We start from the raw sequence: 21,108 nt of genomic DNA on the forward strand, positions 1-21,108 counted from the left end.
AGAGTTTCAAACTTTCTTTCTAGAAAACCAAGTTTAAAATTATATAGCTTTACTAATCAGAAAAGAGTTAAGTATGCCATATCTCATACTATTAACCCCTTTATTTTTGCCACAGAGTTTCACCTGTCTTTCAGGAAAAAACAAAACAAAACAAAAAAGCTACACATTTTTATTTAGCTATTATTAAGAAACTTAGGCACATGGGCAGAACAGGTCTCACAGGTAACCAGTTGTGTTTCCTAATAGGCTGAATACATATCATTGCCATGAATACATCTTTTATCGTAAAATGACAATGAGCATCATAAGTAAATAGTTCTGTTGTTGTCACTGTTTTGTTTAACAAAAATAGGGCCTTAAAATAAGATATTTTAAGTGGAATTCAGTGGAATTCTTGAACAGTAAGTAGCCTGTTGATGGTGGACCTAGTTTAAAGCACCACACAACAATGTGTGTTTACATCACCCCTTTATTTCATAGTTAGAAATAATACAGTTCCACAGGGTAAATTGTCAATAAATAATGGTGTTTAATCATTAAACGTAAAAATCCCACTCTTTGGCATCTGACAGGATTCTATTTCTTGTCAAACTAATGACTGTATAGATATAGCTAATCTTAGTGATCATTCGTCAATACAATATGTTACAAAGGTGCAATTTACTTTAAAATATACAACAGCTAAACATTTCCAGCCCAACGAGAAATCTGATCAACTCAGTAAGATATGAGCCAACTTCCCCAAGGCTCTTTCACATAGTTTGCCTTAATGAAAGTGTAATAAACGTTGATTAAGAGTTCCTAGGGTTTTCTAATACTTACTTTGCTCTAAATAGAGTTTGCCATTCATTCTGGCTAAAGAAAAATCACAATTGCACCAGGAATGACCCACTCATTAATTAAAAGGTGTTCTTATTTTATAAGCAAGATTGCTAACACCTAAGAAACTCACAGACCCCAAAATAAAAAGTAAGCAGTTCTATGCTGCCAGAAATCCCAATTCAGTAATAAATTGCACCTTTAAGAGTCAAAAATGGGGGAAAAAAGAAATAGAACGTTTACAAAAGGTAAGTTACATACATTTTTTTTTTTTTTCAAAATATATTCAAGAATAGTTGAGCTGTATTTGTTACTAAAGCCAGGGCATTATTTCTTTAGCAACAAATTAAACCAGTGCAATTGACATAAATTGTTAAGTAATCCAGGATTAACCCATTAAAACTGTAGAAGCACGTTAGGCTCCTACGCTAATCCTAGAAACTGGAATTTCAGTGAGTGCTTGTGTTGCACAGAACTAAAACTGGAATGACCTGATGCCATGCTGAATGGTATCACTTCATACTTAGTTTAATCATTCGATAGTACAAATCATGAGTTCCTCTATTAAAAGTTTTATTCACTTACAGAAAATTCAGATGCAAACAGTATTATGCCTATAACCCACAATTAAAAGAATCCTTTCCAATTTAAAGTTCCAGGTGAATTTTAAGTTAGAAAATAAGCACTAAGGAGAGTTTTTTCAACTTATGAAAACATCACATTGGAAACTTTCTGGAAAAGCTTCCCCCGCCCACCCATTGTAAAATAAATACTTTGTATCCCAAATTTAATTTTATTAAGACACACTTTAATAACGCTATAAAGAAATATTTTACAGCCATAGAGATCAATAACTTTCCATGCGGAAATAAAAAATTCATTGCTCAATAATATTATTGAGGCAAGTGAAGAAAGATTACTCTGTTGTCAATCTGAAATGTTAATTTTTTCAGTGCAAAACCAGTTATAAAATATTTAAACTCAATATTTAAAAATAAAAAGTGGTCCAATTCAGCAATGTTCAAGTTCTAAATTTCATAAAACAAATAATTACATACATTTTATAGTAAAATACAGAGATTCAAGAAGTACTTGAGTACTTAAGATATAAATTTCTAATGAATCATATCAAGTCAGCAACAATCAAGCAGATAACATTCCCAATTTGAGGGTCAGAATCATAAAGATGAAATTACTGTACCAAAGCCTTTTTTTCCTAGCTAAAAAGCTATACAAACTAACAGTCAACTTTCTGTTTTCTTTGCAGTTGCGTGCTCTAGAATGATATCCCCCCCAAGTACCTGTGATTTCATTCCTGTATTCAAATTTGATCCAGACAATTTTTATGTTCCAGGAACACTTAGCTGATATAACCATCTATAGTGTGAAGAGTCATGTACAGAGTACAGCAGTGGGTTTTTTCCAGCCAAGCGTAGGCTGACCTAAACTGGTTTAAGCTCTCTGCAAGTCATTCATGTATTATTCCTAGCAAACACACGGTCCCCTCGGAGGGTTAGGTGTTGAAGCTGGTACTGTAGCACTTCCGTGTCAGCTGGCTCCTTGATCATTTTATCTAGATTGAGGTAGTCCAGAGATTTGGAGTGAGCCCTCTTACCTTTAAGAAGACAAAGAGGCAGAGGCCCATGGAGGGCCTTATAAGGTTCATAAGGTAAAGATTTAGTGCACTTGTCTCCTGAGCTGGGCATCCGCCTTCGCCTCCTGCCATTGACAGCTGGAATCTCGTATGGCTGGTAGTACCTACTTCTGGTTTTATACAAACGAGAGGAACGGGCAAGTCCTGCATCTAGCTGTTTGGAGCGTAAGGATGGCATGGCTTCTGCCTTGCTCTCTTCACCTCCTGTGCACTTCTGAGCTAACTTCAGGAGTTCCTCACCAGTCGTGAAGCCAACCAAATAGTTAGAGTCCATGTGTAGGATCTGGTAGCCTGACACGGTCCTCCGCATCGGGGAGCAGGGTGTGCTGGAGCACCGGGGCTTCTCTGCCTCTGCCTTTCCCGGGGAGTTGGCCTCGGCCCCAGGGAAGGGCAGGGTGGTCAGAGTACTTCTAGACTCTCCATTAATATCGACTTCCATTTTAAGCACCAGTCTGCACAATCCTAAAAGTAAACAGACTTAGATTAGAAGAATATAATGCACAGAGACTCGGGCCAGGCCAGGTCCTTTTAGAATGCTCAGGGAGCATGAAGTAAACTTGCCTGAAAGACAGTCAATGTACCACTGACATGTATCTATGTCTACTAAACGTTTCAGAGCGGGCATGAAATGACAACTACCTCTCTGCTTTTAAGAACTGAAAGGCAAGTTAAAGTCTGATGTACTATGAAAAAGTTCAGAAGGAGAAGCAAACAGAAAACAACAACAATAATACTTCTCTAAATGCAGCACTCCATTCAATCACATAAAGTTTATTCCTTAATGCACTATCAAGTGAGTCAAATACAGATCTCAGCATTAAGAAACGAAAGCAATCATACATAGTTTCATAAGAACACATAAAATATTTCTGGCTTGAAAGTTAAATTTTTCCATTATTTAATTTAAAGTGTTTAGCTCTTGACATCTACAATTCTTTTCAATTTGTCTTTAAGGAACATATAATAAAGCTGATTGAGCTGACGAATTTCTGCAAGGAATCCAATTTAGACTTAAAACAACTATTCGTAGAGTATGAGGAGTCTTAGGGGAAGGTTCCCCCAAATCTTGTAAATGTTCTTCCTTCCATATCCCCAGTGACTTAAAGAATATCATTTTATAGTTTAAAAGTTAATGCTAAATCCAATATATCACATAATTTTTAATACTAAAAATGCATAAAACAACAGATGTCATTTTAATTTGACTATTTAATCATAAAATATACCACAGGCTTGACATTCTGTTTTGCAATACCCAAGACGCTGTACTTTTCAATACTTTCATAAATGGCAGAATAATTCACAATGAATATTAATATTATTCCTTAAGATTATTACAATACATAGTTTAGAAAGCTCCATTGACAAAAAATAGCACAAATGGTGGCTAGGTTCCTAGAAAGCTACAGATAGATCAAATTTGGGAAACTAAAATACTAAGGGAAATAGTGACCGTTTCATTTCTGAGAAAGTATTTGTACTTGCTTTTTAATTGGAAGTAGATAACATGATTTTCAGTATCTCAGATTGCTAATAAAAATGACATCAACTGATTTTAAGACAAAAAAATTACTTAAAAATTTATTAAATAACTCTTATGAATCTTTTTACTAGACAGCCACTTCCTATTGAAGTATTTCTTAAAGTTTGGGTAATCATTTAAAACCTAAGCAATTAGAAAGCTTTGTTTTAAAAAGAAACAAAAAACAAAAAACAGCACTTTATTCCTCCACATGCATGTTCTAATTTCCTTCATTAGAAGATTGTGAAGTTACCAGATACCACCCTGTGCTCCCTATGATCCCCACTGAAAACAAACATTTATTACAGTATTTGAGATAAAGCAATGCCAAAGGATCTATATGGTATTACTCACTATTTATTCTCAATCGTAGACTATTTCCCGTGTTTATTTCACCAAAATACTCTAGTCCCTGAACCCTTTTAGATTTAATCAGCTTTATTATATTTTAATGTAAAAATAAACTATATTATAGTGTATTTATATTATTTATATAAAATAAATTATATTTGAGGAAATTTATTTCTCCATTGATAGGACTGGAATATCAGGTGACTACCAGCTACTCTGATATGCACATAAGACTTCTCAGCTAATAAACTTTAGAGAGCCATACGAAGCCTCAACAAATTTTTATGCTAAACAAACAAATATTAACTTGGAGCCAAATGACAAATTTATCCTTCCTTTCTCACTAATTTTGTAACCCAGAAAGAATATAAGAGGACATAGCCAAGGCCTCCAACCTACGTAACCTGACTGGCAGCTGTTTCTCTGATACTTCATCCTGAAAAGGAGAGGAGGGTCAGTGAAGCAAAAAAATAACCAGGGCCATGGAGAATAGGGCACACACACACACACACACACACACACACAGACTGGGCACCACACCCAAGGAGAGTCACCAAGGCAGTGACACTCAAGCTGTCCGTCTGCTCTGAGACTCTGGTCTAGGTCTCTTTCAAATCTGGCACTCCGTGACAACTTATGGAGTTCCACCAGGCAGCTTACTGCATTCTCATTTGGTATATTATAAATGTCTTTATATCTATGACTTCAGACCCCACACATTCCAAATTGGGTAAAAATTCATGCAGAAGCGAGGCTAAAATTCATCTTTTTTGTCTACGAGGGAAAAAAGTTTGCTAAGCAAGTTAATAGCGCATAAAGTTGCAGTAAAGAGGAGTGGACACAGGTTTCTGAGGGCAACACAATCATCAAAGGTTTGTCGCCATACTAAGCCAATCCTGCTGCATCAAGGTAAACTGTCAGAAATCCTGAGAATCCTTGGGGGTTGAAGATAAAGCCTAGAAGGACACAACGGTTTAGAGAAATAGGCAGAAATAACATATTAGCTAGAAAATACTTGGAAGTACCTGGAAAATTAGAAATGTGAAGACATGTGTAAAGGTCAAAATCTGATTTGATATGAAATAGACACTACTGTTAGATGAGTAACTCATCAGTTAAGTTTCCAACAGCCAAATACACCATAAAAAAAATGGCTTGAGAAGAGAACTATCCAAATAGGATCTTCACACATCAACCTGGTAGACAACGATTTAACCTAGGTTGTTAAGTAGAAGATACAGATGTGGTTTAAGAGCTCTGGAAATTTCAACCAGGCAGTCTGGCATATGAAATCTACCACATTTTACTGAGGTAGACAAAACATTCACTATGGAAAACACATTCTAACCAGAAAGTTGAAGGAGTAAGCATTTCTAATATCCTCCAACATAAATACTCAACAAAGCAACTAAAGTCAACGCAAAACAGGTCAGTATTCCAGGGAAGATTCCTGCGGGAGAATCTCAAGGCGCCGGAACATGAAAAGGCTGACTTTAAATATAATTATATAGCTGCTATCTGCTGAACTTCTGATGAGCAATTCTCAGAGCTGGAAAACTGTTTGTACTTTTTGGCTATCAAACATCAGTATTTTTGCTCCAAACTACAAATAGTGTCTTCTCAAAACTAACAGTTCATTGGGTGGTTCATTGGTCTCCACAATATACTGCCATATGTACAAGAACAACTTCAGGTCTCGATATTCACGTAGGAACATGAACACTGGAAACAAGACCCTCACAAACGGCTTCTGTTTTTCTAAAGGATTCTTTTTACTTATATATTGCCCTTCTAAAAGCATCTACTACGCGGCACCAAGAAAGCTAGGTAGAGGCTGGGTTTCAGAAAAGCCAGCCCTCATTGTCAAATATTTCATTTGTAGTTGGGCTGAATGCTGAATAAGCAGCATACCTCCCATTCTTCCGTGTGACAGAAAACAAAACTTATGCTACCACATTCCTGAGAATTTCTTGACTAGATTTAAATACTGAAGCAAGATCCTGAGATCAGTTACAGAATCAACTTGCTCAGGTCATTTTTACAACGGGGGCAGAAGCACTTTAGACACTGTCCCATCTGCACAGGAAGAAGTCTAGGTACCTCCTAACTCCAGAATTCTGGGGGGAAACAAAAGACACTAAAGACAGATATACAGATATACAGATGTCCAACATTTTCCACAGCAAAATTTCTTATTGAAAGACATTCATCAGGAAACTCAGCTACGGTGACTATAACTGGAGGTGGCCTGTGTTTAGCAGCATATTCTTCAGGTTTTACCATGAAAAAAACTGCTTACAGGCTTGTGTTTTTTAATAAGCCTATTCATGACTCAGCATTTTGTTTCATATTGTCAAATAAACCTTGTATCCAAAAAGCTTGCTGCCAAGATAAACAATCACAAAGCACTCTCATAAATACTACTACAGGTACCACGCAACAGGTGCCACACTTCCCACTACATCAATAAGAATAGCCTGTGAGTCAAGAAATCAGGTCTAATGCCACCTGCTTCATTCCTGAGCACTAAAACCCAGAGATCAAAGATACCTTTCTTGCTTCCATTAATGCCTTTTATATATAGTTTAAAGCAAAAATAGACTGTAAGTAGAAAACAGAAAAAGTATTAATGTTGTAATTACAGAAGCAGCAAAATGTCTGTGCAGAGAAGAAGCTAAAACAGAAAATGAAACAAGAATAGAAAAGTCAACTTGTAATTGAACAATGCTTTTAAAATTGAGCTTCTTAAAAAGTACCAGGAACAATACAACTTTTCAAATGACACCTAAGGTCTTCAACATCAAATTCCCTCACAATCCAACCAGTAACAATGGTACCAATGTATTTATAAAACATGAAAGATTATAGATGCTTCTATATTGCTGAAATTTATGTGGATCCAACTAGATGACAAAGGTAACACTAATTCTTAAAAAATGTACACAGTACACATTTTTTAAAGCATTGGGTACAGAATGAAATTGTAAATTTCGGCTAAAACTAAAGCAAATAGGTCCAAATTACAACACATGTATAGGAGAACCTGGTGCACCAGGATAAGCACGTTCAAAAGCCTGTGACCCTTATAGAATCTGCATAGGTCTGAATACTCTCTGAGAGGCCAAATCTAAATTTGGGGCATAAATACCAATACTTTGAAAATATAACCTAAATGCCCTTGTCTCCTTAGACCAGCTTTGAAAACAGGTGATACGTCTGACAAATGCTATAGAAAGAATTCTTTTTGAGAAACACTGTATCCTAACACCTGTATTTCATCTAAGAAACTCAAAAAATTAATTGCTTCATTAGCTTTCCTATATATAGAGTTCATTTATATATCAGTAGCATGCCTGCTAAAAAAATTCCAACTCCTCGAACCTTTAGCTGAGATGTCAAAGGCATGAAATTCTCTTGTTAGACTCATTCCACCAAGTTTAATATTGCTCGTTTTTGCCATCTTCTCTTAAAACACCTTTATTTTTCTCTATTACAGATTGAATTAGTTTATCAAACATATTTTTTATGACAGGAGGGATGTGGTAAAGGTAGGGTACAATGTAATTCTCATGGAGAGAAAGAAAAGCAAAGGTTCCAAAAAGCTGAGAATGTGACTTAACACCAAGATACATCCAGATATTGCCCACAGTCAGCTCCTATGCTACTGGGTGTCTGAGTCAGTGACACACTCCAAGAAACAAAAATTATTTCACTAGGCTCAAAGCCTAGGGCACCATCCTAGTTGCTAATTTCTTTAACCATACAGAGATATCTCAAAGAAGTCTTAGAGTCAACAAACATTTTTTATAACCACCTTTCCCTTCCAGATACTTTCTACCTTTTTCTTACCCCACTAACCTGCTCAAAGGATTGTTTTCTCTTGTTATTGTTTTTGAAATCAGTAAAAGCAATACATGCAAACTGAAAGCTATCCAGTCCAAATAATTCATAATGATGTACTATAAATGGCAAAATCATTCTTCATCCCCTACCAATGCCGGACATATCTTGAGGAAATCTCTATTAATATTTTGGTATATCCTTCCTTTTCCTGAGTATTTACGAATGTGAGAGTGAGTAATTACTTCCTTCTACAATGAAAACATGCAAGAGTACACACAGACACACATGAATATTTCTGCAGAAAATTCCAGAAGTAAAAATGCTGAGTCAAAGAACATGTACTTTGTAGGTTTTTATAGCAATTACCACAAAACTTTATTAATAATGCTTCTGGTTTTTATATGGATAATGTATTACTTTATATAACTAAAAATTAATGTAAACACTTTTAAAGAGTGTAATCTATACACTCATCAGAAGAGTGCCTGTTTCTCCTCTTATTGCTTAGAAATAGGAATTATCAAAAGAAGAAAGGAAGATGATGTGCTTCCTTTTGTTTGATGTGTTTGATTTTTTCAAAAAGAAAAAGATAAATGAAAGGGACATGACCACCATTCTTTGACCTCAAATCTCCTGATATTATTCTCACTTAAATAACACTTAGACACTCTTTAAAGAAATTTACAAACTAAATGCAAATTTTCCTTCAAAAAAGGAAGATAACATTTCATTTATATATATTAGAAAAATACATACAGTGTACATTTCAAAAGCATTAGATACAGCATTCAATACCCCAATACCAGTATTCTGGCTGAGACTAAAGCAAACAGGTCCAAACCATAACATACGTGAGTGGAACCCCGTGCACCAGGAAGAACAGTCAAGAGAGTAGACCTGTATGAAATCTGCACAGCTTTGAACACTCTTCAAGAGGCCAAGCTTCCTATCTATTTGGCACAAAGAGCAACATTTTGAAAATATGATCTAGATGCCTTAGCTCCTTAGACCAGCTCTGAAAATAGCTAATAAGTTTCAAAACTGCTATACAAAGAATTCTTTTTGAAATTGCATTCTGAGAATTTTTTAAAATAAGATTATAAAAAAAATTCACTCCCAGTTATCAAAACACTGCTCCATATGCTTTCACTGTTTTTTTTAGCAACATACAGCAATACCATATAAGAGAAAACAGATATCAACATAACCATTTTAAATATACAGAATAAAAATGTCATCATGTTAAGAAAATCCTTTTCAAGAGGTACTTGAATCAAACCATTCGAATAGAGCCATTTTGGGGGAAATAGGGTCTCCTAAGCAGGGCTAATACCAGTCCAGTGATATCTATGATATCTAGAGTCACCTATTTTTGTGTTTGTTGTTTGTCTGTTTGTTTAGACACAGCATCTTGCTCTGTCACCCATGCTGGAGTGCAGTAGCACAATGATAGTTCACTGCAGCCTCAAACTCCTGGGCTCAAGCGATCCTCCCACCTCAGCCTCCCAAGTAGCTGGGACATAGGTGTGCATCACCACATCTGGTTAATTCTTTCTTTTATACTTTTAGAGATGAGGTCTCACTATGTTACCCAGGCTGGTCTCAAGCAATCCTCCCTCCTTAGCATCCCAAGTAGCTAGAATTACAGGTGCGAGCCACCGCCCCTGGCTAGAGTGATACAGTTTTAATGCCAGAATCATCTTGGACATAACCTACCTGGAATCTCTACCTCCAAATATAGAGAAGACACTGAAATCACGAAGACAGGGTCCTGCCCAGAGCTATACAGGTAGTTAATGCCCATAATTACAACTCAGGCTCCCTGGCTCCAAGTCCATGCTGTGCTTCTAGCATGTGGTTCCCAAACTTGTCTACACACCAGAATCAGGCAAGGAGCTTCAAAAACTGCTGATGTCTGTGTTCCACCCCAGATTTGTGATTTAACTGATCTGGGCTGTAGCCTGGGTTCTGCAATTTGTAAAAGATTCCCAGGTGATTCTAATATGCATCTAGGTTTGGGAACTTGTCAGATAGAACTTATCAGATAGAAGAGTTTCACTCTTGTAAGTCCCTGCTTTGTTTTTAATCAGTAATTACTGTATAGTCATGTTGGTGAACATAATTTTTGGCTGCTTATAATTGCTAACAACCTACCCCTAGGTCTTCTAATTTACTGTTCCTAATCCACTGTGGGCTGGAAATATCTGTTAACCAAACGTGTTAAAACTGCATATAAGATAAAAATAAATCTGTGCTGAATGAGAATCGGGCTCCTTCATCTGCATACACTTTGGCGTAGTTATTTTAGCTACTTAGAAGCCTTTGTCAGGTGCAGCTACTTTAGAGAACAGTTTAGCATTTACTTATAAAGTTGAATAAATTCTCATTAAACAACCCAGCCACCATACTCATAGATATCTAACCCAAGAAAAATGAAAATACATGTCCATACAAACACCTGAATGTGAATATTTATGACAGCTTCATTCACAAACACCGAAACTAGAAAAAAAATACAAATATCTATCAACAGGGAAAGAGATGAACAAACTGCAGTCCATCCCTACAATGGATACCACTCAGCAATGAAGTGGAACAATCTGGGAAAATACCAAGTGAAAGAAGCAGATACTACACCTATATACTACATGTTTCCACTTACGTGGCATTCTGGAAAAGGCAAAACTATTGGCTAGAATCAATCATTAATTGCCAAGGGCTAGGGTGGGGAGAAGGGATAACTACAAAGGGGAGAAAGGGAATTTTGGCAGGTGATGAAAATAATCTATTGGTTGACTATAGTGGTCATTACATAACTGGATACATTTGTCAAAATGCATCAAACTGTACACTTTAAAAGGATGGATTGTACTAAGTAATAATTCAATAAACCTGACATTAAAAAATAAATGAACTCTGTCACATATTTCCAAGTTTCAGATGGTCCTCCAAATATTAAATTTTTTTGTACCGTATAATTTCGGAATCAAAAGGAATCTTAATAGTTGTCCACTGTATGTTTGAACACCTGCAGTGACAGGTAACTCACTACCTCCCAAGATGATTCATTTCACCTTGTGCAGCTCTGCTAGAATGTCGATTTATTTACACATATATCTGTATGTACATGCATATATACGGTCAACCCTCTGTCTCCACAGGTTCTGCATCCATGGATTCAACCAACCACAGAGAGAAAATAATTGTAAAAGCAAAAAATTACATCTACACTGAATACGTACAGAATTTTTTCTTGTCATTATTCCCTAAACAATTTAGTGCAGCTACTATTTATGTAACATTTACATTGTAATAGGTATAATAAGTAATCTCTAGATTAAAGTATACAAGAGAATGTGCATAGGTTATAGGCAAATACTATGCCATTTTTGTATCAGGGACTTACATATCATCAGATTTTGGTATCTGGGGGAAGTCCTGGAACCAATCTCCCATGAATGCCAAGGAACAACTGTACAAATATAGGTATAAACAGAGATAGATGGATAGACATAGATACACACACATATATTGCTGTAGCTTCTACGCACTTGCTCTAGTTTTGTGATTTATTTCTATTAGCTGAGTCAGTGACCAGGCCACATTATTTTTTATTCAATATCATCTCAAAGTACTTTGTACTATGTTTTTCAAACTTCTTACACTTTTCCTCAAAACTGAAAATTTTAGTAATGTTTCCATTTTTCCAATGTTCTAAAATGCATTTTCATAAAAGTAATAGGTTTTATCTACTTAATGAGGTTAAAGTATTTGTTTTTCCCTACCATTCCTTGGAATCATTCTGCTGCTGACTAGAAATTTAGAAATCGCTTATTATGAAACTCTGCCTTTTCCAAGGATTATGACCCTCTCTACATAATTCAAAGCAAGGATGTACAAAGATAACGGCCAAGTAGAATGACACACCAAAGCACGGAGTCACCCTAATACAGTCTTGAGAATGCTAAAGAGCTACCATAGATCATTAGGAATTTCTTTTTTCCCTTCAAAGACTTCCAGCCACATGGACAACTATGTCAGCAAAGACACACAGATGACACACTGAAAAAAGACAACTAAAGGAAGAAAACAGCATTGCATATTTTTAACAGTTTAAATCCAGGGTGTGATAAAAAGAATGTCACATTTTCACTGAACTGCTATATGACTAAGTGAAAATAATGCTCCTTTCAGACACCTGTTAGCTCATTCTTTACGTATGATAATATATAACCAGAATTTTTTGCCAATTATTTCAGCAATGTTTGGAGATTAATGTTTTTACTAAAATTTGCCCCAAATTGGAGCAACTATCTCTAACTACTACACTTTGAAATATTATTTCATAAGGTCTTTATATTAAAGAAATTTAAAAGAAGGAAAACTTAGTCAAACATTTCAAATAAAATAATATTTGCATATTGCAACAATAATTTCATTTCTCACCATTAAAAATGTGTAATTAGAGTATACATATTTGCAATAATACACCGACATTACACATTCACTTGATTGACATTTCACACTCACTTGTTTATTTATGTAGTCTTTAAAAACCACATTATGGTATTGTGTTCATACAACTGTTAACAAACAGAAAAAGCAAAATATAACTTACCAGACTAAATCCCAGAAGATGTCACTGTACAATTTCCAATGAGTCCCAAGGAAACACAGACATAATAATTTTTTTGTTCTACTCCAGGTACTAAACATGAAATACAAAAATAAACCTTTAATTTAACAAGTAACACAACTTGTAACATGATATCAATTCTAACTGCAAAAGAGAATGAAACTAGCAGGAGGTAGTAACATCAAGTATAGGCTATATAGGATCCAATAATTAATTAATTCAATTAATGTTGAGTTTGTTCACCTAAATGCATCCTCAAACATTTTATCGTGTATTTCTCTGTGCTCTGTTGCTTAAATTCTGCCTAGAGACTAGGAGTAGCTAACTGCGCTAAATAAAGAGACAAGAAAAATTAAGGTAGTAAGTATTAGTTTCACCATCCTAGTCCTATTCATGTGTTCAACCGATTCACAGTACTCTGTGCAAAAAAAATAATGCTCAGGCTAGGATCAAAAGTACAGGCCATAGTTCCTAACTCTGGCTTTGCTAAGAACTCTGCCTCTTGACCCTGCATAAATATCAATCTCTAAAATGAAGACCATAATAACCCCCCCCAATACAGTTGTTTGATGGATCAAATGAAATGAGGTAGGTGAATGCTTTACATGCTGCAAAGCTCTTTACAATGTGTGATGCTATTGTTATGCAATTAATTTTTGGTATCGACTCATTTTAGCCATAAAGCAGCAACAATGTAAATCTTTCATAAGACTGACGTGAGGCAAATGATTAGAAGTCTCTTGGATAACACAACAAAAAAAGACAAGTGTCTGAAAAAGCACTTTTTTATAGTTACCACCTTACTTAAGGTTTCTAGCATCTCCTCTGTGCCTTCCCTCTCTTACCTGGGAAGTTAATGTGTAAGATAATCTATCTCTATCTCCTACCTCCCTAGTTAATAGGGTTAATTTGCTGAGACGAGGAATACCCTCCAAAGTCCTTTTCCACCTGTAAAAGTTTCTTTGGTTGTTGGTTTTCGGTTGTGTTCAACAACAGAAGCAGTTGGAGGGGTGTCAAATGAGGCTAGTAGATTCATTTTACCTATGCAGGTGCACAGAGCCCGAGAAGTGGCAACATTTACAATACCTTATCAAACGAAAGACCAATTGCAAGAAAAAAGGCAAGGAGTTTGTAACTTTATTACTTTCCTTACTAGTACAGGAGAGTTTCATCCAAAGGAAATAGATAATTACTAAATTTAATATGTGCTTCTTTAGCTTGAGAAAATGGAAGGAGCTAATGCACCAAGAACTGTCATTCCAAGAAACTAGCATGTTTATCAGCCTTTGTAGCTTCTTCAGATGTAGATAACAGAAACACTCCCTTTCATGTCTTTTGCCACCAACTATTCTTAAATCGGGTAACCAAAAAATCTTAAAAATTAAGCCTTGATTCTACCCCACCAATGAAGCCTCTGGTTTTAACACACAGTAAATTGTAAAAAAATTGTTATCTATAGACAAAATATTTAATATAATTATCCCAAAGAATTTCCCCAATACTAATAACATTTATCTTCATTTCTTATTTAATGGACTTTTAATGGGAAAGAGGAATTTTAAAAACTAACATTTCTTTAGCATCTTCCATATGTCAAAAGCTATATACAATTTATATCATTTAATCTTAACTACTCCATGAAGAAAATATTATTATTCCATTTTTAAAGTAGTGTTTAGTAGTATCCTTATTTTAAAGTACTCTTTCAGGTGATACTACATGAGAGTCAGAGCAGGAATTCGAACCCCAATTGGCCTCTGTTCAATGATAAGACCATAAGCATAGCCTTTTACATAATAATCATGATCCTGCAAAATGTACATCAATTAATTTCTATAAATGAAATTCTATTTTAAGTGTATGGGGAGGCACTTTATCTAAAAGCTTTATTGCCTCATTTGTGAAATGGCTGGGGGAACTACTTAGCTGAAAGGTTACTTCCAACTTGAAAAATATTAGGATTTGGTGGCACATCGTGGAGAGTCTCATACAAAAGTCTTCTGAATCATGGACTCTTTCTCCTATGAGCTTATATTTTCTAAAATCATAAATTATAAGACAGAAAAAACGTATCAACCAATACCATCTGGTTATAAGGTTGGATATCAAATACAGTTACATATTTCTGCTTTATTTCTCAAGACTACATCTATCACAAAGTGGGATAGATTTCATTTATACTTTTAGAAATGTCAACTGAAAAACAAGCAGGAGGAACATTAGAAAGATCTGAATGTCTTAATCCTAAAGAATAGTTTTGATAGTCTTAAATCTTATTCAAACTTTCATATAATTTGCCTTGTGTATTTGGTGACATATTCTTCTTTTCAAGCTTGTAAATGTATTAGAAAAATATTTAAACTTTCAAAGAGTTTTTCAACACCAAAAGAAAGAAATCAACTAAAACTTTAGTCTGGATTTGAAAGTAGAGGAGCCTTAAAGATATTATCCAACTCTTGCACTGGAGCTGATGTGTAAATCTAGGAAATGGTTGGTAATTTCATAGTAAACAAAGAGTAGTAACTGATTATTCCTATTATGCCAGTGCCAAGCCAAAAATAGAATATAAACACAATGTCCAAGGGAACAACACAAGCAAAACCAAAGTGCAGAAGCTCCACTACATTCTCACTTTTTCTAATTTTGACTCTGCTTACTGCTTTGTAGGAGGAGGAGGAAGAGGAGAAGGAAGAGGAAGAGGAGGAGGAAGAGGAGGAGGAGGAGGAGAAGAGGGAAAAACAAACAAAAAGAACAAGACCAGAAACTAACTAGTATAAAAATATACCTTTTCTTTAAGACACAACCCGTAATCTACTACAAAATTACAGTAAGGGTTCTATCCCCATCTCCCACTTAAAACAATTAAAAGATTGTAATATAAAAATCCCCAAAACATGTACCTTCCAAATAACACACATTTTTAGAATACCTTAAAAATCTCTAATTCTCTACTGCTTGCAATTGATTCTGGCCAATGTTCTGAACACTGAAGGTTTGGAAAGATATCAACAAATTTCCTCTCAAAAACAGTCAGCAAGAGGAAAAGGAATCCATGTGAAATTCTTAGAAGACAGACTAAATGCTGCATAAAAACAAAGACTGAAGTAAATAGAGCAAAGGCTACAGGATATAATAAATGTTTCCAGTTATAAGAAGCTGAAACAGAATGCAGTGGGACATTATCCCATAAGCAATAAAAATAGGAAAAACTAAGCATTGGCCAAGAGCTGCCCACAGACTTCTGGATAAGAAAGTCATGGGTGACTAAGCAAAAGACACCCAACATTTGACTGCAAGTGGAGCTTCTACAAATAGAAAAGTTTGCAAACGTTAAATAGCAAATGTATCGAATTTCTCAGGTGATAGTTATTACCACAGGTAAATAAGAATGCCTTTCAAAAGTAGAGTGACTATGTATCTCAATTCATAGTCAATACCCTGGTATAATTATTTAAAGCAACCCCCTTTAACTCTCAAAATTGTCTCAGTTTGGCTGTTTTGTTATCCTACTCAAAAGTAACATATACCAATGGAAAGGCAATGACTTTTAAAAAGAGAAACACCCTTCTGCTTGAACAGTGAATTCCCATACAGATCGGAGTTCTTCTTTGGGTGTACCCACTTAGGTATTCACTTATGCGGTCATTCAACAATGTTTCTTGAGTCGTCTTATATATCCTCACACTGCACGGGCACTAGTGTACATATAAAGAGAGAGCCTGAAACTGGGCCAGAGGGGAGGACAGACATGGAAATAAATCCATCTAATAACAGTAAACCTGAATGGCACTAGGAACCCAGAAAAGGGATACAAATATACAAAGCTCCATTTGGAAATGTTTAGGTCCACACAAAATCCATACACACACAAAAAAGTCGTAAATCCCAAGCTTCAGCACAGATCACTAACAAAACAGCAATAAGAAAAAATTTAATAATATTGGTCACAAATCATAAGATTATAAATATGAGGACCAGCACATGGCCCTTTCAATATTGGTAAATAAATCTCATTCATCATTAAAGTTTATATTATATTATGAAAAGACAAATTTTAGGCAAAGAAATTGGTACAGTAGAAGTTGTGAGTTCTAATTTTAGCTACCAAAACATTTATTTTCATTTTTTTCATAGCCCTAACCTGAAGCCCATCAAAACATTTAGAAAGAAAGAGAGGAGAGGAGAGGAGAGGAGAGGAGAGGAAAGGGGAGGGGAGGGGAAGGGGAGGGGGAGGGGAGGGGGGAGGGGAGGGGGGGGAGGGGAGGGGAGGGGAAGGGGAGGGGAGGGGAGGGGAGGGGGAGGGGAGGGGAGGGGAGGGGAGGGGAAGGGGAGGAAGGAGAAGGAAGAAAAGAAAAGAAAAGAAAAGAAAAAAAAGAAAAGAAAAGAAAAGAAAAGAAAAGAAAAGAGCCAGACTACCTGTCTCTTTCTATTTACAGACTGGCTATTTAAGAAGAGACCAATAATTGGAAAAAAATAGCAATTTTTAAAAATTCCTTTCAAAATAGTAAAAATATTTTGTGACCACTAGTCTCAAAGACCACTAAAAACAAATAAAAGATGAAACAAAACATCTCTGGAGGAATACTAACTGAACACTAAGCAGAAATAAAATGGCTTAACTGTCAAAGTACAACACAACAATGAAAACAAAATGTTTAGCTGTACCTAGATGCTCATCTTAGAGGTTTCTTTCAAATACTCTTACTTTACCATTTGCAACTTGCAAAATCTAAGTCATCAATACTTTTTAAGAAGAGTTAACTAGGGTGTGACTTTTCTGAAACCATCCTTGACCTTACAAACAAACCAATAACCTTGCCAACTTCGTAAAATAACTCATAATTCGTTCAGTAAGACAAAAACGTGTTTCTCTTTCTAGTATCAGTTCTTTTAATAGCAATCCACCCCCTTAAAGTGTAGCACTCATTATCTTTCCATTTCTGCTAGTAAAAATTAAACCTAGGTTACTAATATCACGTGGTGTCATCCTTCTACTTTTAGAAAAATATTCAGTTTCACTGCAAATATGACCGACAGTAAGTGGAACTAAAGGTCAACATGCAGCCTTTACAAGAAATGTGCCTCTTAGGAAGCATCATCAAAATGGAACAGGTGTACACGGTGGAATTGGCTAACCTTTGGGAAAGCTTAAAACCAGGTACTCATTTTGATAGGCTGCAGAAAATCAAAGTTCTCTCTGGAGGAAAGGAGCTGATCCCTCACCTCACCCCCAGCTACAAAAAAAGCAAAGAAATTTTAAATCCTGTACATAAAGCTTTATTACTCTCAACATACTAAATACTTTTGAGTTAATTTTATAATAGCTGTCTAAAATACACAGAAATATACAAAGAAAATAAGCAAATTCATTGACTGTTACATAATATCAATAATTATATCTTATACACTGAAATAGTTACTAACACTTTCATTTGCAATTAAATAAACTAAAATGTTAGCAAAAGCTATTCATTCAATACATCAACTGTTACCAAATTAACAGGTCTCTGTATTCATTAACTCTTATATTTCATCCTGTTCATTTTGCTTTTAAGTTTATAAGGCATTCAGTTACATAATTAAAACACTGAGGATTCTGTGACACATTCATTAAACATAATAATGTAATCATAAATCGTGGCCAAAAGCTTCTGCATTAATAACCAATACTATATTTTGAGATGACTAGGAAAATAAACTCTGCAAAAGGGTCATTTCTATCTCCCTAGTGTCAATCCTGCATTACAGGATTTGAGAAAATAAAACAACTAACAACCCTAACTTGTAGGTTGGCTCTTTGGAAAAAAAAAAAAAAAGGAAAACGAAGCGTTTAGTAACATCAGAAATGTGCAAGAATTGTTCTTTCAGCTAGGAGCGGCAAGCACACTGTAAAATGCCTCCATTCTTCCTGCTCAAATAAAAAGTTCCCAGCTTCAGCTTTACCTGTGCACCACAGACAGACAGACAGACACACACACACACACACACACGCGCGGAAATCTTGGTTCCACCCTAATCACTAACCCACCGGGTTGAAAATTGAGGTGGGAGGAGAGGCAGGGAGTCCCTAAGGGTGTGGAACACTTGCAAGGGGAAAAGGACGGGGCCATCATTCCCTTCGCGTTCCAATCTCCTTTCTGGCTGAGACCTGCAGATTCCACCACTAGAAAGAGTTTGGCAGCTTCACAATGGGGTCGTTGCTGGAGGTCTGACTGCCAACCCCCTCGAAACCCCTCTCCTCCGCTTCCCACCTGCCCCAAAGTCCACCCGCGACAGGTGGGGCGAGGGCGGCAATGCCCGACGACATCTGCCGCTTACGCTTCTGGCTCGGACCGGGCCCCAATCCACACGCTCGCACGCGGCCACAGCCGGCCAGTCCACCCCCACTGCACCAGCGGACACTCGGAGGGCGCGGGCGGCCTCGCACCGGGTTGCAACCCGGGCGAGGAGGGTTGGCGAGATCAGGCCGCCGGGGCTCGCCCTGAGGTGCTATCTGACCCGGGCAGTCGCACCCTGAGCGCTGCCGGGCATGCAGCCAAAGGCGCACCAGGCAGAGGAAAGCTACTTCTCAATGGGGCCTCCAGGCCCGCTGCCCCGCGGTGCGGGAACGGCGGCCAAGGGAGGGAGCGAGTATGCGCGCCAACGCGCCCCGACTTCCGCACCGCGGCACCGCGGGAGAGGCGCTCTGGGTCGCCGAGTCCCCGCACCTCCCCAGCGAGCGCACGACGCGCGCACACGGGGGCGCACGCCCCCGCACACTCACACGCGCTGCACACTCACAGCGTCTCCGGCCCCACCCCTGTGCCAGGGAACCGCAAGCTCCCCGCACCCCGCGCGGGCCCCACCCAGTTTGCCAGACCCCAGTCCCCTTCGGGTGCCTGGGAACCGGTCCACCGAGGCCATGGGACGCTGGGGCCGCCCCGCCGCCCATCTCAGAAGCTGGTCCGGCCGGGTTTCCCCAGCACCGCGGGCATCGTGCACCCGGCCCAGACACGAGGCGGAGAGGAAGGGGCGGCGCCGCGATTGGGGCTGGCACTGGGGATCGGAGACTGGGGCAAACCCGCTACTCCCCCAATCACCCCATAACCACCACCTTTTCTGCGGCACAAAAGGTTACAGACGGAACCGCCGTCCCCGTGCAACCTACCGATGGCCCAGGGCTCCGCTGCCTCCGCCGTGCCCGGGGCCGCGGAGCCGGAGACAGGGGTGGGAGAGGCGCAGGACTGCGGCGCCGAGATCCTGGCAGAGGCCGCCAGCCGAGCCAGCCGGGTACCCTCTCCTCTCCCACCGCGCACGGCGCCAGCTACCGCCCCGCGTAGTCCCCGCCCCCTCCTCCTCCTCCGCCTCCTCCACCTCCTCCTCCGCCTCCACCTCCGCCTGCGTTCCCGCCTCCTCCCTCTGGCTGCAGAGGCGCAGCCCGTCAGCGCTGAGCCCGCCTCCTGCGCCCAGCTCTAAGACACCCGGAGGAAGGGCGGGCCGGCGGGCTGGAGAAAGGCGCTAAGAGGCCAGAACAAGTTGGCGGGGGTGGGCGGGGTTGTTGACTGGTGGTGGGGAGGAGGAGTCCTAACACCAGCTCTCTAGTCTAAACCCCGCACTCCAACTAAAGAGCTCCAACTTGCGGGCCTGGGAACACTCCGGCTTCCTCAATTAAGTGGTGTGCTGATATTTGTCGCTTGTGAGTCTCTGCTTAAAGGGCTCAGCACTGAGCAGAAGTACAGAAAACTAGAATAGGCCATGAAATTAAAAATTATAGGGTCAGTCTACAAAAACTCCTAAAATCCAGTGAAGGTGGCGCGAGGGGGGAAGGTGGGGAACTTCAAATTCAGATTCCGATTGGATTAACTGTTTTTTAATTTGCACAAATGTTGATCTTGTCTATTACGGTAATAAATTATTTTCTTTGATGAAGATTTTCTTCTCTCAATTCATGTACATCTCTGCCAAACTGGTTAAGCTCAGCAATAAGAATATTTACTGGCATGCATATTCAAATTTACATCTCTCAATAACTATTCTATGAGGAAGTAACCAATTATGATCCACATTTTAAAGATGCAGAAAGTTTAGGTCATATGCCTACTAAGTGGCTAAGGCTGAATATATACGCAGTCAGTGAACCCCGAAATTGTTTATAAGTGTTATAAGTTTCGGTCCCATTGTCAAATCAAGAGAGTTTGTTATTTTTTAAGACAAAATGCTTTATATGAACATAAAAGACATACATCTGGAGTAGATTAATACAAGTTAAAACAAGTCTTGACTCACACTTGTTCCAGAATCTAC

At 38.0% G+C, this 21,108-nt stretch overlaps 1 protein-coding gene across 3 annotated transcripts; it reads right to left on the minus strand.

Moving 5' to 3' along the window:
- Positions 1 to 451: 451 nt before the first annotated feature.
- Positions 452 to 20,173, minus strand: MACIR (macrophage immunometabolism regulator). 3 transcript variants are annotated; one of them, XM_050793120.1, is made up of 3 exons: positions 19,973 to 20,173; positions 12,808 to 12,897; positions 452 to 2,935 (listed from the first exon to the last, which is right to left on the minus strand). In XM_050793120.1, exon 3 carries the CDS (start codon positions 2,910 to 2,912, stop codon positions 2,292 to 2,294), a length of 621 nt encoding a protein of 206 aa, XP_050649077.1. In that variant the 5' UTR covers positions 2,913 to 2,935; positions 12,808 to 12,897; positions 19,973 to 20,173; the 3' UTR covers positions 452 to 2,291. The 3 variants fall into 3 exon arrangements, with proteins under 3 accessions (XP_050649077.1, XP_050649078.1, XP_050649079.1); XM_050793121.1 differs by lacking the exon at positions 19,973 to 20,173 and adding an exon at positions 19,077 to 19,509; XM_050793122.1 differs by lacking the exon at positions 19,973 to 20,173 and adding an exon at positions 17,962 to 18,174.
- Positions 20,174 to 21,108: the final 935 nt, after the last annotated feature.

This window comes from Macaca thibetana, chromosome 6 (genome assembly GCF_024542745.1).
Source record: "Macaca thibetana thibetana isolate TM-01 chromosome 6, ASM2454274v1, whole genome shotgun sequence".
Taxonomy (NCBI): domain Eukaryota; kingdom Metazoa; phylum Chordata; class Mammalia; order Primates; family Cercopithecidae; genus Macaca; species Macaca thibetana.